At 39.9% G+C, this 26,910-nt stretch overlaps 1 protein-coding gene across 4 annotated transcripts; it reads left to right on the top strand.

Annotated features, from left to right (window-relative positions):
- The first annotated feature begins 332 nt into the window (after window positions 1-332).
- LOC120725534 (FYVE and coiled-coil domain-containing protein 1-like) lies at window positions 333-26,682 on the top strand. Of its 4 annotated transcripts, none has more exons than XM_040018560.1 (18): window positions 333-503; window positions 1,045-1,125; window positions 2,116-2,222; window positions 3,236-3,361; window positions 4,695-4,801; window positions 7,690-7,833; window positions 9,193-9,289; window positions 9,396-11,837; window positions 13,174-13,266; window positions 14,527-14,645; window positions 15,029-15,196; window positions 15,539-15,679; window positions 17,003-17,211; window positions 17,365-17,500; window positions 20,518-20,622; window positions 22,332-22,542; window positions 24,531-24,640; window positions 24,732-26,682. In XM_040018560.1, the coding sequence occupies exons 2-18, from the start codon at window positions 1,068-1,070 to the stop codon at window positions 24,805-24,807; spliced, it is 4,449 nt and encodes a 1,482-aa protein (XP_039874494.1). In that variant the 5' UTR covers window positions 333-503; window positions 1,045-1,067; the 3' UTR covers window positions 24,808-26,682. The 4 variants fall into 4 exon arrangements, with proteins under 4 accessions (XP_039874494.1, XP_039874500.1, XP_039874477.1 ...); XM_040018566.1 differs by having other exon boundaries at window positions 334-503; window positions 17,359-17,500; window positions 20,533-20,622; XM_040018543.1 differs by having other exon boundaries at window positions 335-503; window positions 17,359-17,500.
- Window positions 26,683-26,910: the final 228 nt, after the last annotated feature.

The raw sequence follows: 26,910 nt of genomic DNA on the forward strand, positions 1-26,910 counted from the left end.
AGATATTTAATGTCAGTCATTTGTTTTGTAATTCTTTTATTTAGCTTGTTTTTATTTATTTTATTTATTTTATTTTATTTTATTTTTACGTGAAATGGTCCCTTTATTTAAGCAGCCAACAAGTTCTTAAGTTTTTGAATTCTAACAACTGGTTTTAAATACCCTGCACTATTTTTTTACTTTCTATTATGAATTTGAACTCTTAAACGGTTTTACATTGTATTTATTTTATATATTGTATCGTGTATATCCAGTATTAGACTGTATTCAGCTTTCTATTTTACCTTGCATTTACTTTATCTATCATGTGTATTCCGTGTCATATAAACATATCATGTTTTCAGCTTTCTGTTTATGGTGTGTCTCAACCAAACGTGAACAGACCTCGGCCATACACCGTGGTTAGTCAGCCGTCAATCATTTCCAGAGCCCGCCCCCCAACGGCAGCACGTTTCTGCTATACCACTGATAAACTGGACAGTCCGGACAATTTTATACATCAAGTACGTGTTTTGTATTGTGATTTATTTAACAACGAAGTCTTTATCCTTATGTACAACCAAATTAGGATGATTAGCGACAGAAATGTAGATGAAATAAACCAGGAAACGAGTCGCTGAGAGCAGGTGCATGTCCATCCTGTAGCGCTCGCTAAGGTTTTGACAAATCGATGTTTATGTCGCGGTTTGTTGCATTTTAAAGTGATAGGAGTCAACTTTATTGGCTCGTCATGGCGACGGTGGATAAATCTAGATAAATCTTGTCCCAGTGCGCTCTGACAAAGACGATGTAGCGACAAATTGTGACCTGTCGTTGTCCCTTTGTACATGCAGTTAAATTTTGTTAACTTTACTGTTACTTCGTTTTACAGCCACCAGAGCCTTCATGAACCTCCTACTTTACAGCAGGAGGAACTAATTTAGGACTGCACTGTTTACCTCCGAGTGTTTTCGGTGTGTGTGTGTGTGTGTGTGTGTGTGTTCTGGAGAACTCGTGATGACGTGCTAGATAACTTGAATTTCCCTTTTTTATCCCTCTGTGAAGAATTGCCTGGGTACATCCCTACAATGGCCTCCACCTCAGTTGGGGATAAACAGTTGCAGAGGATAATCAGAGATCTGCATGGTAATCAAGCTCTCCACACATACAGCAAACCCCATATGTGCATTACAGTAGATACAATATCATGCAATATGCATCAGGTGTCTTGTCCAAAGGATTCTGCAATATTTACATCAGCCAAAGATTTTTTTTATATGTAAATGTTTGTTTGTTTGTTTGTTTGTTTTACCAGATGAACTATACACTAACCAGTTACAGCATTTACCAGCATCACCAGACAAATACTGTGTCAAGTCTCCACCTGCCACCAAAAAAGCTATGACCTGTCTGAGCTGTTTTGGCAGCTCGTTTGGGAATGTCCTGGGGTGCAAGAATAGGGAATCAGTTAAGGGTCCAATTTTGTGCAGTTGGTCTAAATTCGGTGTCACCGAGCTTTTCATGTACTTTATTCATAGCTGAAGAGTTTGAGTTTTTGCACACCTGATATGTACAGAACCTTTTTTCATACTGTATATCAACACTGTGTGTTCAGATTAAAAAAAAGAAACAAAGCAGTCACATTAAAAATAACTCTGCAAGATTCCTTTTTTTCCTCACAGAAAACATAAAAAATAATCAATTACAGTAAAGTCCTTTAAAAGCTTTTCAGTATCCAAACCCTACTTGGGCCTCCATACTGTAAATAGGTCATGTTTCTGTACATCCCATTAAGTTTAGAGGCTAAGTCAACATACTAGGATCAGTTTTTTTTTTTGGTGTGTCTCATAATTTTGCTGTGGGAGGTCACTACCTTGGGGAATAGTCTTCTTTTGCAATTATGTTTAAGGTGTGTCTTGGTAGTGTCCACATGACCCAAGATTTCCCGGCCAAACACGGTATTATAGTGACACGACCAAAGGTATTCACTCCACCTGTCTATGGCTTGAGTGACGTGGCTGCTTGGTTTAAATGTCACAAAAATATTCTGGGACAAAAAAAAAAAATCTATCTACACAAAATCACATATTTGTGTTTGGGTTAATAATGCTCTTGTTCTTCTTTTTTAAACTGTAGATGCAGTGATAGAGTTAAGTAAGGAACACAGGGAGTGTGGTGAACCCATAACGGACGACTTTGCCAACCTGCACAAGTTCTTCTACAAACTAGAATACCTGCTGCAGGTATGTCGCCATATCAAAGAGAGTAGCATTGGGTAAATTAAACCATAAGTACCTACCACTCCCCCCACACACTCTTCCTTTATCGTATGTGCTCACATAGCCCTTAATGGATCTGAGCCAGAGAACGCATCAGTTAATCATAGCATCTCAGCACTTCCATCTAATGCTTGCTTTTCCCTTTATTTCATTCATTCTTTCTTTTGTGGTTTCACAATTTTATGCGTTTTTCTGCATAACTGGGGAAGTGGTCACACATTGTCTTGAACATATTTGTTAATTGCTTAGCAAAAGCTATTTCTGTTGGAGCCGTTACTAGAAAGACAGTTCCTGAGGCATGTCTAGCCATCAAACTATGTGCATGCTTTACCCGATCCAGTTGACCTAAACCTTGGGCCCCGCTCTTTCTCAACCAGATCAAGGCACAGTAAGGATAATCACACCAGAGTATGGCACGAAGCGATCACACTCAGTAAATACTCTCCAGGATTGTATAGATTGCCTAGTGTGAATACACCATTAGCTTCTGGTGGAAGTGGCTAATTTTAAGGGGATCCCGGTGTAGCCAGTGGATTTCTGAGCAAAGAGATCCATTTCTGCTTGCAAAAAAAAACAAAACACAGAACTATTTACCTGCATGTAACAGAAGTCTGGTCAAACATGACTTGTCAGTACTATTGGGAGTGCTGTAGACTAGTGTTCTTAAGTTGTGAACTCTTAAAATGAAACATTTCACAAGACTCATCTCACAAGCCTTCCTGTATTTAAAGGTTATGAGTCCTGATACCAGTGAGTAATTTCTTTAATGTGCTTGAGCTGTTCTTGTAAAGTCCAAGTTGAAGAAAATACACATTTGTGTAGCTCAACTATGTCTTTTTCTTTCCCTTAATCTTCTTGAATTACATTAACAACTACTAAACACTAGCAACTCAGTCACCACGGTGATGTAGTACAGTCCACATTACAGAGCATGTTGTTTATGAATGCAATAATTTTGTGTCCTTTGTGTCTCTTAGTTTGACCAAAAAGAGAAGACAACCTTTCTTGGCCAGAGAAAAGACTACTGGGATTACTTCTGCGACTGCCTGATTAAGATCAAGGGAGCTAACGATGGCATCCGTTTCGTTAAGTCCATCCCTGAGGTAATCCTCCTCTGCAGCACACGCGTACACTTAGTCACCCTTCGTGCCTCAGCCCTTCCATGGCGTGAAACACATGCGCACATGTATACAGACAGTGACCGTATAACCATGTAACTAATATTCCGACCAATCAGGTGCACTAAGGCTCAACGCTGCTAATTCACATGCTATCTTACACTTGTGCCACCTGTACTGTTTCCTCCTCACTTTTTGTCCTGGAAATTCACACTGGTGAGCCTCATACTTCAATAACTATTCATGATTTGGTCCTAGTTTGTATTGTAATGAATTGGTTTCCTGTTGAACTGTTAGTAATATTTGGTGGTTAAGTGATCAAAGTGTTCTTTGTGTATTGGTTATTAGCATTTACAAGTTATGTTGTTCTATTTGTAAAGGCAACAGCTATGACTACGTTCATTATCTGCATATTTCATGGTTATTTTCCTGCATTCCAATAGACGTTGGGTACCCACTTTTATAGATGATAATTTTAGGGTACTGAATTATGTGCCAGATAATTTTTGACTTATCATCTATTTTTTTAAAACTATTTTTGTAATTGTTTATCACAAGCCTGTTAATATTTTTTTTGCTGTTAAGTAATCCTTGATTTGATAACATAAGGAAGACAGATCTGTGGTTTAAAGTTTTTTTGAGGGGGGAGGGGTGGGGTTTAAATGGGTCAGCGTGTTTATTTTCAGAAGTCACACAGTCTAGTCAATAACATCTGACTGATAATTAATAATTAAAAACCTTTGGCACTCTGAAAACCTAAAACATTATTATTTTTTTTCTCTTCTTTTACTGTTTTTATTTGCTGTCCATTGGTCACAGACATAAAGACGTCTCCAGCTGGTGTCTGTCTGGTGTATCTGTGTCTCTTATCTTACTTAAATCCCTCCATCTGCCAATGCATGGGAGAGTCTAGGCTTAGAAATAACATTGTACATCTATTCTCTATATGGTGATCATCTTTAAATTTAGATATCTTTAAGCTGAACTGCGATTTATGCAGTAGAATTAAACATTTCCATGTTAAATTGAAATGGCCAAGACTGTTGCTGAAGACAACTAAAACTTTGATCCTTAAAGTCTGCGATGAACAGATTTTACATTTACTAACCTCAAAAAAAAAGAGCTGTAGTCTTATTTTTAAAAGTCTTAACAGTTTCCTTTTAATGCTTTATACAATGTATTTTAGGAAGTAGAAACTGACGTCTGACCTATTTAACAAGTTAGATAAGAAAAACAGTGGAGGTTAGTCCACCTTGGATTGAGTTTGCCAGTGTTGTGCATGTTTATGACAAAAGAGTCTATTTTTGTGTGTCCTCAGTTGAAGACATCACTGGGGAAAGGAAGGGCTTTCATCCGCTACTCGCTCGTTCACCAGCGTCTTGCTGACACACTGCAGCAATGTTTTATGAATCTGAAGGTCACAAGGTGAGAGGACACATCAGCTCAGATTAATCTAATGTTCACTTAACGCATCGAAATATCGTAACATTTAAGACTAAAAATAATCATCTAATTATTTTTAGTCTTAGTGTTATGGGCAAAAGAATTCTGTAAATGATAGAAACTGGAAACACTATCTGTAACACTATTTTACATTTTAAAGTGGATACTATGTGCTTTAGTTACATCGAGCAGTTGCTTCTGTGATCACTTCCTAGTGATGTCATTTTCTGTACTTGGACAAGATAGCGCTAAACATGCCCCAAAATCTGTAACTTTAAACACTTATTTTTAAAATCTAGTTTTAAGTCTGTATCAGTTTATGCAAGCAGGACCCGATGGTATGTTTCATGTCTGCTTTAAGAAGAAAAAAACATGATATCAGATTGAATGCCTGACTTAAACATTGAGATCTATGGACATGTTCCATGACAGTTCAGTTTAGTGAGAATATTAAACCCGTTTCGATGCACACTTAGGCTTAAATTCATCAATACTATTGTTTTCATGGTAGCTGATGATATTGAAATCTAAAAGGTCAGCTTTAATGTATTCTGTGCTACAAGTTGGGAAATGACGAAATTCTGGATACTGGGCAGTGATAAATCTCCACTTTTCTGAAAAGAAGAAATTATTTACAAAAAACTGACAAAACAAAATTAGGAAAACATAATTTAATAATGGAAGCTTAAAGTATTTCCCTGGACTAACCGATTAATCAAAGCTAATTAGAATGTGTAATTCTGTTGACTGCATGCATTTCCTTCATGGCTACATGCAACATGAACAGTGGTTTATCTCTAAATGTCCTAATTCATCAAAGAGTACTTGTTATTGAAGATAAATTGATACATTTTATAGTTCCTGACTATGACAGTTTGAAAACTGTTGCCAAGATGTGTGTTTTACTCCAGGCATACTGTACTGCTTTGTTTTGGATGTTCTTAGGAAGTGTGATTCTCCCTTCCTTTTTTATGTCCTATTTCTCCTTTTCGACTGGAATCACAGCAACCAAAAAAAAAACTTGACCATAGACCTTTGTAGCACTGCTCAGTTCCTGTCTTTTCTCAAATCAAAATGTCAGTTTTATTTTTGCGTTAAGGAAAAAAAGAAGTAGTTTATTCTCCACGCATAGTAAAACTAAACACAGCAGTTTACACCAATGACATGCTAAGTTTGCCAGTTTCTCTTCACATAAACAATATTCAAAATGTAAAGAAAATAAAAATGCAAATAACAAAATGCAGGTTTAAGTAATAAGTAATTAACAAATAAAGAAATGAGTTAAAAAAATATATAGCTCATCTTAAAAACCAGAGATGCAGTATCTGTGCCTTTTGCAAATAAAGGAAGCGCTGTACAAATTAGACGCAGTCTAATGGGCCATGTTTGGCAGTATGAAAGAGAAAATATTTAAACACAGTGGGTTTTGTAAGTATTTTACATTCAGTAGAGATTCAGCGTCGTTAGTAAACACACTGGAATGAGGAACCTCAGGAATGGACCTGAAACAGGTTTGGTGTTTTGGTGGTGGGTGGCAGCTTCTATGTTTGAGCAAATAATTCTTCACCTCTGGGGTGCAAAAGCATTTTTCCCAATATGAACTATGAAAAAAACAAAATACCATTTTATACGACCTTTGGTGCTGGACTGAGTGCGCTTAGAAATAGTGCCTAGAAATAGTTTTTCTTTTCTTTTTTTGAAATTTCAAGACTCTGAATACTTCAGTAAAAACTTTCCCTGTTTTCAGTCTATAGGCTCAGCTTATGTAAGACAAACCAACTGGATGCTGACTGTGCCATCAGATTTACACTGCAAACATGCTGACAGTTGTTTTATTTAAAGCATTCTCAGAAAGGGTAGCCTCATTACTTTATGTCTTCATTTTTTGTCTGAATTATTTTTTAAATCTTTGAAACCTTTATTTCTCTGTTCTCTAGATAGCGCAAAATGTCTTCTGTTTTTCAGTATATGAGGGAGTGTTTATTATTGTTGATAGAGCAAGGAAAAGGAATAGCAAGGATATTGATATTTGGTTGCTATAAATAAATACATTTTATTTTATTTTATTTTTTTGGTTTCCCTTTACACGGTGCCAAATTTGGGAGGAAAATATATTTGGGGGTTGAGCAGCAACTACTGAGACTTGTTTTAAGCTTGAGCATGCTGTTTGTGACAGATTGACCGACACAACCACACTGGTGAACTTGTAACAACTTAACAAGGTCAAAGAACCATCCCACAGCAGTGTGTGACCAAGTTCTTGACCAGCATAATGGGGAGGTGCCATGCTATTGTTGTATGGTTCCTCCACATGCCTCCACTGAGGCTGCTGTTTATTTAACTAATACATTGTTGAATTTGAATGTATAAGCGTTGAATGGATTTTAATGCAACTTTGTGTAGAGTAGAGTCATGTTAACAAGAAATTTAAAATTTGCGTTACTTTCACCAAGGTGTTCATGGGTAACTTAATGAGTTACTGGTTGAAAATTAACAAGAAGTCTTATAACTTGGAAACAATTATTATTAAAAGTGTGATGTGTATTGTCATTATGTAAAAGGTACGGTATAAAGATATAAAGATAAAATATCTTGTCACGTTTAACAAGGTTAACAACAACGAGGTGACAATAATGCTTTATAGTGCTATTTAAAGCTATGTTTTTTACTGCCATTGTTTCTATTGACAAGTTGTGGGCATAAAGGGAAAGCTTTAATTTGAATATTAGCTTTGTATGCCAATGTCTGTGATGTATATCATACCTTTAAATGTATTTTTTCTGAATGTTTCTGTTTTTACTAGTTGAAATTCTCTGACTTTCATTTTGTGAGTTGTTTTTTCAACTTTTTTTTGTATTCTTCCGATAAAGTGACTGGTATTATGCCCGGAGTCCTTTCCTCAAGTCTCACCTCACTGGAGACATAATCAACAATCTTTATGAACTCAACCAGATCCAATTTGATGTGGCAGCCAGAGGTTATGACCTTGATGCAGATTGGCCAAAATTTGCAAGGTATGTATGTATGAACAATAGAAGACTAAAAAACTTTATAACACATAATTCTTCAACCTGGAAAACATGTAAGGTGTAAGAGACTAAATATCTAGACTGAACACATTATTTTTTTGCAAATGTTGAATTGTGGTGAAAGCGTACTGGGTTTTTCACAACTTGAAGTTAACGCCTAATTATCTTATCTCCCTGCACATTCACAGTTCTGTCTTTTTTCTGTATTGCTCGTGTGTGCGTGGGTGTGTGTGTGTGTGTGTGTGTGTGTGTGTGTGTGTGTGTGTGTGTGTGTGGTTGCTGACAGTGTGTGAACTTGGATCATTGTTTCTTCTATCAGCAGCTTTGTCAAAACTTTCAACTTCGTTGCGATAAATTCAAGCAATACTTTCATAACCTTGCTCCTCCGTATTTGTGTGATCTTACATACATATAGAGTGCACTTTCACCAGATCTCCGGACTATAAATGCCCTCTACATTTAAATCACGACTCAATCTGTTCAGAACTGCAAACCCTTCATTATAACTTGGTCTTAGTCTATTGTTACCTCAATTAGTTTTATAGTTGTGATTTTATTTGTTTACTTTATGTTTTTATTTTCCTGAAATAATGTAAGGTGACCTTGAGGGTTTTTAAAGGTGCCTATAAATAAAATGTATTGTTATTACTATTTTTACACGCTATTAGAAAAGAAGACAGTAGAGTCCTGCACTCTTTTTAAGAAATTCTTAAAAAGAATTTGCTGCGGTTGTCAATTCTATTTCCAATGAGTAGCATGAAATCATCACTTTCTAATTCCAGAGAAGAAATGTGTAACGTCTGAGTGACTTCCTTGCTTGTATTTGTGTAAATTGACTCATATTTTCCCCACTAACAAGAAAAGCATAAAAGCTGGACTACATTTCAAATCTGTTCGTCCATTTAACATACTGCTAAAATTAAATTAACTTTTCTCAGTTCATCGAATGAACTAATCTCATCTAAAAGTAGACTTTATGGCAGTCTATGGGATTTTTTTCGTTTTTTATGTTAATCTTTTCTACAGAATAAAATGCCACTGAGTGTGGGCTCCCACAGTAAAATTAGGCAAGATAGTTCCTTTTAAAATGAAGAACTAAGAGTTTTTTAAAATGAACTCAGTTATACTCTGTAAATATTGCATATTTTCTTGGGTTCTTTAAAATCTTGGCATGTTCTTGGTATGTGTATTGTATATAGGTGTGGTTTTTACTTCCTGTTAACCATTTCTAAATAATACAGTTCTTTCTGGTATATATTACAGAAAATTAGCAGAACTTTAAAATAAAGCATTTTCACTGTTTGTCATTATGTGACCCTAATATTTGGTGTCTCATTAACAAAGGCGAACATTAGGATCTGGCTCCTCAGTTTACCTTTGGAAACCCCCGAGTCGCTGCTCTAGTGTGAACAGTCTGGTTAGCAGTTATTCACACTCACAGGTACACAAAAACTGTTATATCAGTATTTCCCACAATTTTCTGGTTAAATGTGACTAATGTTTAATGCACCTGACCTCTGCTCTCTCTTTTTCCATGCACTGAACAGGGTCAGGAGTTCCTTCCAGTCCCAGACTTGAGCCACAGTGGTCTTGATGAACTGGGAGAACTGGGGGAACCTTCTTCCTGCAGCATTGCAGAGAATCTGCGCATTGAGCTTGACCAGTCCGAGCTCAGACAGCAGGAGCTTTTGGTGCGGGTTCAGGAGTTAGGCAAGGAGGCTGCGGAGCTGAAAGATATTGTAAAACACCTTCAAGAACAGTTGTCAGCTCAGAAGTCTGCCAATTCGACATCTACAGCAGTCCAAAGTAACCCAGAAACATACAGTGAAGAAAGAGTTAATCACTATCAAACCTGCAGGGAACCGATAAGAAGTGAACTTCAAGATAGACTCACAACTGCTGAGAACAAAAATATGGAGCTTCTTTCTAAGTTAGATGAGGCTCTTAAAGAAAGGGGCCAACAAACTGCTAGTTACTGTGAATCAGCCTGGAAAATCCAGGAACTCCTGGATAAACTCAAGTCTGCAGAGGAGGGGAGGCTGGAGGCTAAGAGAGAGGCTGAGGACAGGGCGAGGCACTGTGAATGTCTGTCGCAGCAACTAAAACTCAGGGAAGAAGAATTGAAGAATGCTAAGGAGAGGCTAGCTGAAGTAAAAGCTGGAGCTGATGACGAACGGGAGGCAGCGCTCACGCGGTTAGAGGAGCTCCAGAGTGCGGTTGGTCGAATTCAGGGGGCATTGACTTTGAAAGAGAAAGAGACAGGGAATTTGAGAGCACAGCTTCAGGACCTGCAGGCCTCACTGGAATGCAGGGAAAGGCAGGCGGAGGAACTGAGAAAAATGCTCCAGGAAGAGAGGGAGGAGGTAGAGAAGCAGTGTAGTCTCAGTAGCAGCCAGAATGAGGAACTTGAGAGTCTGAGCTTGGATTTAAGAAAAACGCTTAAAAGCAGAGAGAAAGAGCTAGCTGCGAGTTCAGAAAGAATCAAACATTTGGAGGAGCAGTTAGATAAGCTAAACGTGGGGAAAGAAACAGTGGCCCCTCGAATTATTGATGATGAAATAACATCTTGCAGTCAATCAGAGAATACTGCAGATGACAAAACACAGTTCAGCAGTCTAATGGAAATAAATGCTAAGCTTCTCCAAACGGTTAGGAAAAGTGAGGTAAGCATTTCCGAGCTAACTGAGAGCAGGGCTGCCCTGTTAGACCAGCTAGCTTCTTTGAAGGCGTCTGAGAAGCACTTCAGAAGTAGAGTAGAAGCTGCAAAGATGAGTGTGGAAGACAGAGAGAAAAAGCTTTTAGATGAAAACCTGAAATTGGAGGAGATGGTTCAGAAGGCGTTTATGCAAAGGGAGCAATCTGATGCTCAGTTAAAGAAGCTGGAGCATGAGAATACTGAGCTTCTCGGCAGTCAGTCCACACTGAAGAAACAGTTAGCCACAACTCAACAGGAACTGGATTCATTCACTACCAAAGCTGAAAAGTTAGAGAAGAACATTATAGCGTCGCAGAAAAGCCAAGCAGAGTTACTTGAAAAGCTCCAGGAAACCGAAGCTAAGCTAAGAGACCAGACTGTAAAATGTGAGCTTCTCCAAGGTCGAACTGATAAGCTAGAAAGCAGGAGTGGGGAGCTGCATGATGAAAAAGGAGCCGCAGAGAGCAATGAAAAAATGCAAAAGCTTCACAGTGAGCACCAGACTTCCTCAGTGGAATCCAAAGAGGCCCCATTCAGGCTGGTTATAGCTGAGGCACAACTGGAAGTCAACGTGAGAGAGGTAACCAGGCTCCAGGAAGAGGTGGTGGAGCTTAGGGCACAACTCCTGGCAGGAAATGAGGAGAGGATGAAAGCTCAGGCCCTGCAGGAGGTGACAGAAGCCTCCAGAGAAGACCTTCGTGTTTTAGTAGAACAACTGAAGGCCCAAGTGGAGGAACTAAACCGCCGGCATGTGGATGAAATTCTTAGATCTCGCGAGCGTGAGGAGGCTCTTATTCGTGAGCGAGATGGCGAGGCACAGGCTCGAGCCGGTCTTGCTGCAGAGGTGACGGCCTCTAGAGAGGAGCTTGATAAGCTTAAGATGCATTACAATGCTTTGTGTCTGGAGAACAGTGAATCAAGGGAGGCCCTTCACAGAGCCAACACAGAGACCGCAGAACTAGGCGTGCACGTGTGCATGCTGACCGCTGAGAACGAGGAGGCTCGGCTGCGCTGGGAGGGTCAGTCAACAAAGCTGCAGGAGCTGGAGGAGGAGGCGGCTCAGGAAGTAGGAAGGCTGAATGCCTGCATGGAGCAGCTGCGCAAGGAGAACCAGGAGCTCCACAGTCAGCTCCCAAACACTGAGAATTTGATGGCATCCAAGGAGAAACTGGAGAAACAGTTGAGGGAGGCCCAACAGGAAGTCGAAGCTGTGCGGGAGATGAACCAGGAAGAGAATCAACAACTGCAGTTGCAGCTCAGCAGTGAAGCTGTGAGCCATGAAAGCCAGCTCCAGGTCAGGCAGAGTAAAGTATACATGTACAATGTTACTGTTGTCTTCCTGTTTATGACATACTTCCTTGTAAACAAAACTGTTTCTTATAAACTGAAGTTTTACAGTTTTACAGTTTTACGCAGCTTAATTTTTTGAAAGGAATCTGTTAGCGAAATTACAGGTTTCTTTTTAATGTTAACTATGAGAGCTCATTCTTTTAATGCAAATTTAGGATTGTGCATCAGTCTTGTCCTTGTAAGCTGTGATTATGGTTGGTTGGCATTGTTCATGTGTTCTTCTTAATGAATATGTCGCAACCCATCAGTGCTGGTATAGAGTTACTTAAGTTAAAGAAGGAAATAAAGCAGGTATTTATTTATTTTTTCCTTTTTCTGACCATCTCTTTGCTCCTGCTTTGATATATAACTGAAATATTAGTACAGACTGACCCTCTTGTGCACTTTTATCTCGAGTCTGGTCGGTTACAAAAATTCAGATCTTACACGACAAGCTGAAATGACACTAAAGTTGAGCACTCAACAAAAATGACATTGAAACCCCTGCTACGTGCTGCATTTGCATATGAGTATTGCCACATAATGTCATTCAGCATCCTGTGTTTGGAAATATAAAGCAGATTATTCAAGTTTCAGTCATGAGTACATACATAAAGGAAGCCCGATCTAAGTATAGCATACAAGATCTTAAATGGAGTCAGGACATTTGAGAAAAAAGGTGTTACTTTTGGAGCAGTGGTCCCAATTTGCAATTGTACTGCACTTTCATTTGCATGTGAAAGCCTCCCCGGCACTAGAGGAGATTTTCACGCTTTGCGTTTTTGTAAAACTGCCAGAAATTCCACAAATTCTATGTCAGTTCGTGGAAGTTTTTATCTGCTGCCTACACTTTTCTTTGAAATAATATTATCCTCAAATTGTACAGCAATTTACAGAGCTGTTTGATGATTCCACTTTTTAATATAGTGAGGTGAGCGACAGAACCTGCACCTGGTTATCGGGGAAAATCACTGGTTATTACAGAGAAATACAAACGCATTCCCATATTCTCAAATAATTTCATCTGCAGTCCTGAGAATAAGTAACCATACCACTGAACTCTTGCTAAGATGCAGACACGTGCTTTTAGAAAAAGTTGCACAGTCTCACTGCACTGTACACGAGCAATATAAACAAGTCATCTTTTTTCTTACTACTAAAATATTTAGGCCATGATTTTGAAAATAACTAGAATGTATAGAAAGATTTATACCAACTCGGCTAGAGTGCAACTAGATATGTTTTCTACATACCCTGCTCAACTTTAATGATGAATTTCTGATTATTTTTTGTCCATCTAGAGCACGATTCAAGAGTTAGAGGATGTTAAATTGCAGCTCCAGACTGAGCATGAGAAGGTAGTTGCCCTGGAGAACAACCTCAAGGGGCTAGAGGTAAGAGGATAAAAAATTCAGTACGGTGTTGTAAACAGAAAGTCCATCCATCCATTTTCTTCTGCTTATCTGGGGCCGGGTCGCGGGGGCAGTAGCCCAAGCACAGAAGCCCAGACCTCCTTCTCCCCAGCCACCTCCTCCAGCATATCCAAGGCGTTCCCAGGCCGGCCAAGAGATATAATCTCTCCAGCGTGTCCTGGGTCTGCCCCGGGGCCTCCTCCCGGTGGGACATGCCCGGAAAACCGCGCCCATGAGGCATCCTTGTCAGATGCCTGAACCACCTCAGCTGGCTCCTTTCGATGTGGAGGAGCAGCGGCTCTACTCTGAGCCCCTCTCGAATGGCCGAACTTCTTACCCTATCTCTAAGGGAGAGGCCAGCCACCCTTCGGAGGAAGCTCATTTCCGCCGCTTGTATTTGCGATCTCGTTCTTTCGGTCACTACCCACAGCTCGTGGCCATAGGTGAGGGTATGGACGTAGATCGACCGGTAAATTGAGAGCTTCACTTTTACACTCAGCTCTCTCTTCACCACAACAGACCGGTACAGCGTCCGCATCGCTGCAGCCACTGCACCAATCCGTCTGTCGATCTCCCGCTCCCTTCTCCCATCACTCGTGAACAAGACCCCGAGATACTTAAACTCCTCCACTTGGGTTAAAGAAGAAAGTTAAAGAGCCAAACTACCAACAAACAGACTCCTCTTAAAAATAATTTCTGTTGGTTTTTGACCATTAAAACCAACAGGTTATGGTCCTGAGTGGGAAATTCATGCAAAGAAAACATCTTCTGAATACTGCTTTATGTGAAGCATTTTGTATTTTACATCTCTAATTATTTTAGAGAACTTCCCTGAGATAGTTCTTTTTTTCCCACATTTATTTTGAAGGCTCTTTGTCTGTTATTCATCGTCATAAAAGCCACCTGAAACTCGCTTTGGTTTAATTTTGCAAGAAGATTTTTAGTTGTGGTCAACATGCTGACAGTATTCACATAGTGAAGTGGTTTTACATGTGGAAATGGAACTTCTTTGCTGTCTAACACTGACCGCACTAAAGTCATCGCTGGAGGATGATGCGTGACAAAACGCATGTGTAGCTTGCGCAGCTCGATCTGCATTTTCATGTGTGGGGTTGATAAATGGGAAAACAAATTGCAGTTCCATTCTGTATATTGTCAATTGAAGTAACCATAATGTTATATTCACAAACATAATTCACAAAGAGCAAGAAATAAGGCTGTGCTTTGCTGCGCTGATTGCAGGCTGAAAATCAGAGATACTGCCAACAGATTGAGGAGACAAACATCCAGATGGCCGAGTCTGAAAACCTCATCCAGCAGAAAGAAGGCGAGATAATCCATCTGAAAGGGAATTTATCAAGGTGAGATACTGTATTCATAATCACACATTCTGGTCCAAATTAAAGCTCCTGATGGAAGTTTTTAATCTTGTCTGTTGTGAGCGGTCTAGCCCAGAAACAACCAAATACACATTGTCTGTGTTGGTGGCACGGAGTCGAATCTCTCTGGGTACTCCCTCTTTGTCACACAGTCTAAAGACACCCATGTTAGGTTAATTGGCAAGTCTAATTTGGCCGTAGGTGTGAATGAGAGCATGATTGCTTGTCTCTGTGTGTTAGCTCTGTGATGACTGTTAGCCTTTCTAGGGTGTACCCTGCTTTCCTAGTGACAGCTGGGATAAGGTCTGCATGGATGCTCGATCCTCCATGTTTTTTTGGTCAGCATGTATTTGTGCTATATGCAGATCTGAGGAGGCGTTAGCAGTTGCTCAGCGGGCCTGTCAGGAGATGGCTGAAAACCTACGGAGAGTCACACAGGACAAACAAAGCTTTGACGTGAAAATGGCTGCTGAACTGGATGATCTTTACCGTACCAAAATCAATTTGGAAGAAAGGCTTGTGGAGCTCATCAGGTATAAACGTCTTTTCTTTTTCCACAGATTAGCTTAATACAAAATCATTTCTGGGGGGTTTTTGTTTTTATTCTTAAGTTCTTTTTTACCTTTTTCTTTTGGTTAGGCTATTCTGCAACCATCACATTTCAGTCTGTCTCATAAAATATAATGTTAGCATTTTAAATAAACCGCCTCCAACATTCCTAATAATGGAGTTTAACTTTAAGAACAGTCCGTATCAAATTGGCTGTCAAAAATCATTCTACTGGTATCAGTATAATCTAAATTTCTGGTACCGTGACATCCACACTGGAAGGGCGGATTTTGAAAAGTGTACAAATATGCTTGTCCTTGTTGCAGGGAGAAAGATGCCCTTTGGCAGAAGTCAGACGCTCTGGAGTTTGAGCAGAAGCTGCGGGATGAGGAGTCGGAGAGGGACGTTAACTACTGTCTGGGCTGCCACACTCAGTTCAGCTGGTGGTTCCGCAAGTACAGCTGCAGGTGATGCTCCATCAAAACAGAAACTGCTTGGAAGCACCGACCAGTAAAAGCACACTCATTTCTTTCACAGCTTCTCAACACTCTGAGGTCATTCACTGCGTGTTTACACTGTGGTTGTGTGATGACTGTTTTCTCACACATTCCTCACTTGGTTTACATTGTGCATTGCAAAGCACTTCTACAAACTTAGTTCTGCAAAAGACTGTGCTTATTCAAAACATGCACACCTGTGTAGGACATGATAATGCATGACCGTGACCCTCAGTGACCTGAGGGAAGTAAAGACAAAGTCAAAGTGACTATGATACAGAACTCTTTGTGCCTCATGAAGCTTTGTGATCATTATTCAGATACACTCTGTTCTACCACTGAATGGTATCCCTCACAAATACATCACTCTCAATTCAGCAAATGTACACCTTGTCGGGTACCCGGTTGGACCCTCTTTTGCCTTCATAGTTGCCTCAAACCTTCATGGCACTAATTTGAGAACTTGCGGGACGTTTCCTGAGCTGATAGGAGTGACACTCGGTACAATCTTCTGGTGATGTAATCCGTCCTTTTCAACATTCGGTGTGTTATAAATTCAGAGATGGTCTTCTGCATAAACTGGTAGTAACAAGTGGTTGCTTTCCTATCAGCTTGAAGCAGCGTTACTATTCAGCTCTGACCTCTGGCAAGGCACTGTTACTCAGAACTGTTGCTCATTGTAAATTTCCTCTTTTTAAAGCCATTGTCTGTAAACCCTACAGATGGGTGTGTGGGAGTATTCCAGTGGATCAGCAGTTTCTTAAACACTCACACAAGCCTGTCTTGCACCAACAACACGATCAAGTTCAACGCCACTTAAAGCTTTCTTCCCTGTTCTGATGCTCTGTTGGAGCTTCAGCAGGTCGTCTTAACCACATTTACATGCCTAAATGCTCTTCCTTTACTTTTACCTTACATCAGTAGTGCTCAAGCTTTACTCATAGGTCATTCAACTGAGCTTTTTTCCTGTTTATCCACTCCACCTCTGAAGTGGCTGTTATGAGTCACATGTTTTGTCCCATAGCACTGCTTTAGGGTTTTAGATCAGAAACTGCTGACTACCCAGAGGTGAAGGCTGAAAACTAAGGAACTATCAAGTCCTACAAGTTACATTTTTACGCGTCTTCTGTTTTTTAATGCCCTTTTTTTACCTTTGATAGTTTCATTTCTTTTTGTGCAAATCTATACTTCACATAAAAGGAACTACAACGCACAGGTCAATTCTCTCCAGTGAACATTTCACAGCGAGTTGCACTAACACGCTCTGTCTCAATCTTTTTTGCCTTATTCTAGGCTGTGCGGTCGTCCTTTCTGCTACTACTGTTGCAGCAACACGGTGAGCACCCAGCAGGGCGGCAACAGAGAGCGCTGCTGTAAGGACTGTTACAACCAGCACAGTGCAGTAGTTGAGCGCCACCCGCAGGAAGAAGTGACTCACAGCACACCGGGAACACCATTTAGGCGCTTTCTGCAGGCTGGCCTGGCTGTAAGCGGTGTTTCAGGTAGTCTCCTACACACTCACTGGATTAATGTGTCAAAGGATAAAATATTTACATATTTAATTTATATTGGGGACACGGTAGTGATATACACACTACAGTAAGAGCTAAGAATAAAGATCTATGGTGAATATGATGTTTATCTTCTAGGAGCAGGTGGAGATGAGAAACTGGACGATGGTGTTTTTGACATTATCACAGATGAGGAAGTGATTGGGGTGTACGACAGTGAATCCCTGTCTTTTGTCCCCGCTTGCTCGCCTGGACATGGACAGCAGGGGGCAGCACAACTGTAAGTATCTCACACACAGATGGACAGATATAGTAAGCAACAGGATTATCAGACGCTGCATGGCAGATTAATAACAGCCACCAAAACAGATTTTCTATTTGCACCTGTTCTTTGCAACGCGCCTCCTCTGAAACAGTCTACTTAGTGTGCTCCAGATTAATCAGAAACAGCCAGAAATAAGCATGACTGCTAAAGTGATTATTGAAAAATTCACTTACCCCGGAATATAATTACAATTTTATATTTAACACATTTGCATATCCCAAAACAAATGACATATGCTCTAAGACATAGATTTGTACTTCTTTAGCAGTACGTTGGCGTCTTTGGTATGTGAAGTCAATAAGCTATTACTTGTACTTGAGGTCTCTATTCTTGAGGATTTTATTGTTAATTTATTTGGCTTTTATTGTTGTTTTTAAATGTATTTAAGTAATGTGCAAAAGTCTTGAGCCACTCCTCAGTTCTTCATATTTTTCTTCCAAGCAGTCCGATTTTCCCGTTATTGTTTGGTTTTTTTTCAGTTTTTCTTTGGACATTGGCAGCTTTTTTACTTCTTCCCACTCCAGTCATTTTACTGGATCATTTTCAGAAGAATGTTCTTTTTTGCTTTGTTTAACAAACTCAAGCCAGTCAACACTGATCTATGAGTAATTCAAGAAAGTCACCTAACTCAAAGGATGAACCAGTGTTGTGACTACACATAACAGAAAACTTGTACCATCGGATTTTGATCCACCATGCAATGCCATCTGGAATTTATAGCTTGGCAACAGCGTTCATCCCAAACACAATGCCAGTTAGACGATCACTGTCCTCCCCAGAGACTGGACATCAACATTATTATTGAAACAGTGTGGCATCATCTCGACAGAAATGGTAAATGGCCTGTATTTGTATAGCGCTTTACTAGTCCCTAAGGACCCCAAAGCGCTTTACATATCCAGTCACCCACCCATTCACTCACACATTCACACACTGGTGATGGCAAGCTACATTGTAGCCACAGCCACCCTGGGGCACACTGACAGAGGCGAGGCTGCCAGACACTGGCGCCACCAGGCCCTCTGACCACCACCAGTAGGCAAGGGGTGAAGTGTCTTGCCCAAGGACACAACGATCGAAACTGTCCAAGCCGGGGCTCAAACCGGCAACCTTCCAATTACAAGGCGAACTCCCAACTCTTGAGCCACGATTGCCCGAAAACAAAACAAAAGGTAGAAACATCCAAAGAAGAGCTTTGAATGCACTTCAAGAAGCCTGTAGAAGTACTGATGTACTTCTACAGGCTTCTCTATGGTTCTATGATGACTGCTTAAAGAGATCACAAGAAAACTTGGTCAGGCTGTGCTGAAGAATAAAGGTGCTCATACCAAATATCGACTTTGTTTTTGTTTTTTTGTTTTTTTGTTTTTTTTTGTCCCCTTTGGATCTTTAGCCATCAGAATTGTTGTCTTAAGGCCAAGAAAGATGCCAAGCGGATTTATTTTACCAAGTGGATCATCATGGCCTTGCCATATTGGTCCATTTGATTGACCTTTATTATAATTATGTATTTATTTTATTTTATTTTCGGTTGTTACAAACGGGACAGACATGACTGGGGGATAGGACAGGGAGAAAGAATGAAAGAAAGAGAGGGAGAGAAAGAAAAACAGAGGGGAGAAGAGACGGTGAGAAAGGGGGGAAGAAAGAAAGAAAAACAAATATCCAAGGAGCTTGCAAAGAAAAGCGTCTGGACTTCTTTAAGTTACTTGAAGACGTTTCACCTCTCATCCGAGAAGCTGCTTCAGTTCTAAATGTCAAATGGTGGAGAGTCCCAGATTTAAACCTAGTGGGAGTATCCCCCCACAGAGGGACAAAAGGACCCCCTGATGATCCTCTAATCGCCTGAGCCAAGGTGTGAAACTGGGTGTGGGTCACAATCAGCCAGGGTTTCGGGTGAGTTCATTGTGAAACCTGGCCCCACCTTATCATGTGATTTCCTGAGGTCAGATGGCCCAGGATGTGAGTGGGCGTTAAGGCGTCTGGGAAGGGATCTCAAAACTGGATTATAGATGGCAGAGAGTTGGTGTCGTAAACCACCGCCTCTGTTCAAAGATGGTCGCTCACAGTGGACATAGATGGCTTCTTTCACTCCTCTTTCAAACCATCTGTCCTCTCTGTCCAAAATGTGAACATTGGCATCCTCGAAGGAGTGTCCTTTATCCTTAAGATGCAGATGGACTGCTGAGTCTTGTCCTGTGGAGGTGGTTCTTCTATGTTGTGCCATGCGTTTGTGAAGTGGCTGTTTGGTCTCTCCAATGTAGAGGTCTGGGCATTCCTCGCTGCACTGTACAGCATACACCACATTGTTAAGTCTGTGTTTTGGCGTTTTGTCTTTCGGGTGAACCAGTTTTTGTCTGGGCGTGTTGCTGGGTCTGAAATACACTGGGATGTCGTGCTTGGAGAAAACTCTCCTGAGCACGAACAAAAACAAATATCGACTTTCAATTTGTGTTAGCGCATGATTCTATCAGTTGCTGCCATGGTTATTATAACTAACTGAAACTACATTTCAGTAAACTACCATAAAAATAAAAACTAGACATCTGAATAAAATTAAAAACACTGGATTATATAAACTGAAACAATTTTGTAAAACTTGAAAAACTAGTGAGTTTTTTTTATTAAATAGATTTTGTTTTTAAATGATCAAAACTTGCCCGATGAGGCTTTGGTAGATATATTTCTTGATGCTTTAGATGTCTACAAGACTGTGAATCAACTGCTTCCAAAATTCAGTGTTTTTATTGTAATAACTGTACTGATTTTCTTAAATATTGCCTCCCACATATGCCCTTCTTACAATAATTTTCATTTGTTTAGCAAAATATAACGAAAGAAGGGGAAGCTCAAGACTGCTGCTCAGTCTCATACATGTATTCAGTCTAGTGTTTTTGTAAGTTTCAAAAAATGCTTGAATAATGAGCTGTAAAGTATGTGTTGATCTGAAATATAAATGCCTTTTTGATTAGAAACAGCAGTGCCAGTGCGGGAGACCTCACATCAGAGGATACTGACGACCTCAGCGCTGCGGTACAGGACGCAGAGATCTGCCTGCTGAAATCTGGAGAACTGACGTAAGTTTCTGTGAAAGTTACACCTGAAAGCCACAAGTGTAGTTGCATTTTGTGAGGTCAAATGTTTTGTTTGGGTTTCTAATTTTCAGAAGAAGTTTCTCTTGTCTTTTTGTGATAAAAGTGTTGAACTACATCCTAAAAGGGAACTGAAAAATGAAGCAAATCTGGTTTGGGGGTTATCAACTTCTCTAAATATTGTGCAGTACATGTTGCAGATCCACAGTTTCACTTCTGGTGTAACCTGGAGCTGGTTTGTTCAGGCTGTGTGGAAACTTTCTGCTGTTAGCACTGTTTTTCAGTTACAGTGTTAAAGAACACACCTTTGATAAGGTCGAAAACTGTAAACAGGACTTTGAATTTCAACATTTTAAAGGGAAACAGTCTATTTATAGATTCAGGGAATGCACTACTTCAAACGTGTAAACATAGTATAAAGCGATTCATATGACCAGATGATTTATGCCACTCAGTGAGCGTCAGATGGAGCCAATCAAGATGAAAATGATTCAAAAAGAGTGAAGTGAAATTCCAGACTTTTGTAATCATTTTCTCATCACCACAAGGGGTGAGCAGCTCAAGGTTGCTTGCTAGCTGCACACTGCTAGTATTATTCTTCTTGTTATCAATCGATCTGACAGCTGATCAATGAAGGTTTGGTCTGTAGGATTTCAGACGTTTCTCATTTCCAAGATAACTTTTTCAAATTTCTTTTTAATCAGAAAAGAAATGTTGCAATGTGAGCTTGTGTTTTTGCACGTCAATCTTTTCAGCTTTACAGAGATTTATGAAATTCTGCAGAAATCTTCAACATACCGTAGTTTTCGGGTCATAAGCCGCTACTTTTTTCCCACACTGTGAACACTGCGGCTTATACTGACGTGCGACTAATTCATGCGGCCAAAAACATTTTGCCTGGTAACAGAAGACCAATAAAATGGATAAGTAGTATATATACGGTATATATTTTTACCGGTTGTTAAGAGACGTAAAAAAAACATAAGCAACGTAATTTGTGCGTTACTGATACGTACGTGTACTTAAAGGTAGCCGTGTTACAGGCGCTGTTCGAGGAAAAGAAGCATTTGCAGTATGAATTTTTGTATGTTACCATAACGTTTATGTTACCATGTTTATGTTACCTTACGGATTAAATTAAACGTTAAAAGTCCTCACATGTAATATTTCTGTGTAAATATCTCATATTACAAGTGAAACGCATACGGCTTAAAATCCGGTGGGCCTGTACAAGTACAAAATTTATTTTCTTTCTAAAATTAGAGCATGCGGCTTTTAATCAGGTGCGCTCTGTAGTCCGGGAATCACGGTACTTCTTATTACCACTGTGTTTTGAGAAATGTTAGCGTTTTAGCTGCTCTCAACCTGCTGCAAATCCAGTCATGTAGCATAAGGTACCAGCCAACTATATTTGTAATTAATATTTTTTACAGTTTAACAGAAATATGACCCTGAAGTTACTTATTCTAGCTCATTAACAGTAAATGTGGTGTGTTTCTTAAGGTGTTTGATAGATATCTGAATACTTTTTTGTGCACAGTGACTGGATAAACTGAAAAAAACCCTGAAAAATATCAAGGAAATTGGAAATTAGGATTTTGTTTAAAAAATGAATAAATGATATGGGATTAAACTGGGTTGGGTACTGCAGTGCCACTGTTTCAGCGTGAAATGTTTCGTTCCACACGCTGCAGGTTCTCTGTGCACTTCACGGTGGATGACATCGCAGCGTTTGGCGACAGCCCCCGAGAGCTCTTCATCAAATCCAGCTGTTACAGCACCATCCCCATCACCATGAGCAACCCTGGTCCTACTGTGTCCTGGACCTTCACATCTGAACCAAAGAGCATCTCCTTCAGTGTGGTCTACAGGGAGAGCACTGAGACTCCACTGGAACAAGCCAAGGTGAGAGCCCAGCATGTGTATAACCATGGGTGAAGGACACGTCCTCACAGAGATACATTTCCATCCAATTCCATTCCAATAAAGTGGATTTATTCAACTGTAAACCGATCTCCAGAGGAATATAAACTCACCAGTGAACATTAACGTGAACATTTGATCTTATTTGATAGTTATAAAATGAAAAGGGTAAGCAATATGAAAGATTAGAATCGATCTACAGAAAACAGTCGCTCGCATATGCAGCTCATCACAACACTGGGTTTGTTGGTTATCTTTCAAACTGATTTTTTTTTAGCACTGACTCAGTCTCAGTGTTCTTGGTGTTCAACAAACACAATTTAACAGCTGCTGAACGCAGTGGAGCATTCAGCAGCTAAATAGCCAGATGTTCCCCTCAGGAGAGGATAGTGACCAAAAGGCACTACTGCCGTGACTACCGCCGCACAAACATGACTCCAAATGAATAGTAATGGATGTGTTAATAGCCAACTTTTAACACTGATGCGATATGAAAATCAATCTGCTAGTCTGATGTCTTAGAATATGGAGGACTTCCTGTGCGTGCAGCAGTTGTCGGGGCTAAGCTTTCAGGTCATTACTTACAAATGAAAATTAATTTAAAAAAATTAAAACGCTGTCCGACGATAGCTGATGGTTTCAGATGTTTTCTGGCAAATGCCGCCATTTTTTTGCTTTCTATACAGATCGTTCACCTATGTGCATCCATAGCCCGCTCAAACCTGATTGGTCAGTGTTTCCCGTTTAAATTCTGGCACTGATGGGTTTACATATACACAGATGTGCATACGGGTATATGTACACATGCTTTTGTATATAGTTTTGTATTTTTACTTTTATTTTTTTTTTATTTTGGATATGTTTTTTCTATTTGCCAGGCAGTCAATGACAGATAAACTGTACATGTATATATGGTGCCAAGAACCTCCAGAGATGTAGCTGGCAGATAAACGAGAAGTGAGAAGAGATGGGGCTAACTAGTTAGCAGTGACCCAACTTTAAAAAATGACAGCAAGAGGACTCACCTTCTTCTTTCAGCTGCTCCCTTTAAGGGTCGCTACAGTAGATCATCTGCCTACATCTCACTCTATGCCTGGCATCGCCCTCTGTCACGTCAGCCCTCTGCATGCCCTCCTTCACTCCATCCATGAACTTCCTCTCTGGTCCTCCTCTTTTCCTCCTGCCTGGCAGCTTCAACATCCTTTGTCCAGTATAGCCATCCTTCCTCTGCACATGTGCAAACCATCTCAGCCTTCTCATTCATAAAGATGGGTACAAAACTTAAAAATGAGTTGGGTGGGTCACCAAATGAAATTCTCTGTGGGTAACACTGCTTTAGAGCGTGGACTATAAACTGGGCCTTGAAATCTGGTCATTTGCCTAGAGATTGTTTATATAGTGTAACCTTAATAATACCGTGGATGTGTATTTAGCCTAACCGTCTAACCACCAGTGATTGAAGTAAAAGTTTGTGTCAGTTTATTTCATCAAAGTCAACAAAACACCTCAGACTGCTGCAGGATTTTTCCTAAATATTTATTAGCAATAAATCAAGTCAGAGAGGGACAAGCGGCCTTTCCCAGCCTGCTGATAGTGTGGGGCTGTATTCTGTGACCCCTGATGTAATATGCAGTGTGCATGCAGAAGCAACTAAATTATTCAGTTCATATTTCCTCAGTGATAAAGCAGAGCTAATATTTTATTCTACTGTGGTTCTTATGCAGCCGTAGCAGAGCCGCCCACTGTGTAAGCTGCCCGGCAGCAAACATAAAAATGTGTCAGGACAGGGTTAAAAAAGGTCACGGAGCAGTGGAGAAAGTCCGACAGCTTTTCTGCACATTTATTGGGATTTAGATTCAGTAAGCTGATTCTGAATTGGTTTCACAGTTGGTAAAATGTTGCCTCCTGTTGCCATCTTGTGTACACAGAAGAAATCCTTAACCAGGATTTCTCTCCTTTGCTCTCTGCAGGTTTTGATCCCTCTGACCCGTTGTAACTCCCACAAGGAGACAATACAGGGGGAACTAAAAGTCAGAAATCCTGGAGAATACACACTTATCTTTGACAACTCCTTCTCCAGGTTAGTCACGCTGTGCTCTAAACAACAACTCTTCAGAATAAGACTGAACAAAGCAGAACATAAAGCCTTCTCTGTCTCTCCTGTTTGTCAGGTTCATCTCTAAGAAAGTGCTGTATCATCTGAGTCTAGACAAGCCTGTGGTCTACGATGGAACCGACCTCCTCTGAGTGTGGCAGGAGCAGCACGAGGATGTGTAACACTGACTTTTTCAAACTGTCAAGGCTGTTTAAGCGCATAGGTATCACTTCAGAGTCTTCTGATGCTGAGCAGCCTCAGCGGAAAGGTCACAGCATTAAAACACATAAGTAAATAACAATATTACACTACGGTATGTCAGCATGCACTTTTATGAAAGCTAGTTTAAATATACATAAGGAAGGATATCCAAAGTTCAGGCGCTTTCGTATTTGAATGTGACCGCGTAATGTGTGTGTCAGTTAAAATCTTCTTTTCATAGTATGAGAAGTTTTATGTTTTGATATCCAAAAGTATCAAAATCAAACGAAAAGGGTTGAGAAAGTGTTTATATACTTAAAAAAAAAAACAGGGAGGGATGTGGGGTTTTGTGTAAATAAGTGGCCATAAATACATCAGATAAAAATTCTTTATGAGAAAAAAAATAATATACAGTAATAATTGTAGTACATTGTTCCCAGAAAAGCTCTGACTGCTGGCAAACACATGCGATTGAGTCATAATCAAACAGGGAGCCTCTTGTTGTGAAAGCGTCTGTTGCAAGCTGAGATCAAATCGAATCACTTGATTTATTAACGGTAACTTCGATTGTAAAACTTTTCAGTGGAAGAATTCAACTCTGATGTTAACAGAGTCTTAACTGACGCTTCAGTGGACATTAATAGAATGAGCCCAGCAGTCCTTTCACATATCTTTCTTACTGTTGCCTTTTCAGCTGTCAGAAATTAGATGAAATGGATGTGTTGCAATCATGACGAAGCTTAAATGGAAGAAACAGAACCACAGGAAGAACCCGGAAAGCATTTGGTTTTATTTATCTTGAGTAAACAGGCTTTATTTCAGTGCTTTGTCTCTAGTGGATGCAGCTGAAAACAGAGGGGAATGTGGCTGCTTGGGTTCTGTGCATGCAAACATTAAGAGTGTGTGCAAGCTTTCCCAACTTCATTAAGCACATATCAAAATGTAAGTTTCAGCGCTTCAGTATTTAGTTGTTTTTTCCCATCAGTTTAACCATCACTCTTGATGGTTTTACATTTAAAGTGAGCAAAAACGGGACAAATTCTCATGAAAACCACAAAGCTGTTACTGTCTCTAGAAAGAAAAAAGAATCATCTTTAGAATGATTTTCTTGGGTTTCTTTATGCTTTTGCTGTGTAATGTTCTGGATGAGTTAATTAGAGTGTTTTGTTATGAGAAATGTGCAAAACCTGCAGTGCGTCAAACAGAAAACACGAGCCTCAGCCTTTAAATCACACAAGTCCAAAAATTCTGTTACTTTAATACTTGAATTTTTTCATATGTGGACCTTTAAAGGGTTTAATGTGGAAGATAATCCAAGTTTTCAATCAGCAATCCTCTCAGTGTCTCATCATTTAACAATACTGACAGAGTAACATTGATTTAACTGCTTTGCTCTATCCAGAGGTTTTACAAAATCTCTTCCTCCATTTTAAACCCATTTTGTAATTTATGTTGTGAAGAACTGACAGGAGAAAAGAAAATAAGGAAAAATGCTAATTGATTTTTATACATCCGCTCATTAAGAGTGACAAGTTGCCAAATATATTTTACAATTCTTAAATGGGAGTTTCTATTTAAAGACACTGCGACATGACTGCTGTATAATGCACTTTGTGAAAGGGCTTTTTGTCGATATGTATCCCACGAGCCTTTGTGCCAGATGATGAATGAGGTTTTTTTCTCCTCCATATGTAGGCAGTGTTTGATTGTAGATGTTTACAGCTGGATTTACCAGAGGGAATCTGCCGGCACGTCTTATGAGAACTAAATATTTATACTAGAAATGATGTAAGGTTATGGTTAATAAATAAGGATTGTGTGATGAATGTGTGGTTGCTGGTCATTTTAATCTGAAGCATATCACTGTGATGTATTTGATGGTCACATTGTTTTTTAGCCACACTGGTCTGTGGATGTCAATCTGCTCACGATGGAAGTGTCTCGACAACCACCAGAAGAGCTACCGTGCACATTCATGCATGTACGGTTTGCAGAGGAGCAATTCAGCTGAATTTTCTGAAGGTTGTGAGGTTAACAAGGAGTAAAAGCTAGCC

The sequence above is a fragment of the Simochromis diagramma genome, unplaced genomic scaffold (assembly GCF_900408965.1).
Source record: "Simochromis diagramma unplaced genomic scaffold, fSimDia1.1 OVJJ01000205.1, whole genome shotgun sequence".
Classification (NCBI taxonomy): domain Eukaryota; kingdom Metazoa; phylum Chordata; class Actinopteri; order Cichliformes; family Cichlidae; genus Simochromis; species Simochromis diagramma.

What these genes read in the sequence shown, in the direction of transcription:
- LOC120725534 (XM_040018543.1), top strand. Translation starts at nt 1,068, where the DNA reads ATGGCCTCCACCTCAGTTGGGGATAAACAGTTGCAGAGGATAATCAGA. An exon ending in CAGCAGGGGGCAGCACAACT is followed by an intron (nt 17,501 to 20,517) that starts GTAAGTATCTCA and finishes CTTTTTGATTAG; the next exon opens with AAACAGCAGTGCCAGTGCGG. An exon ending in CTCCACTGGAACAAGCCAAG is followed by an intron (nt 22,543 to 24,530) that starts GTGAGAGCCCAG and finishes TGCTCTCTGCAG; the next exon opens with GTTTTGATCCCTCTGACCCG.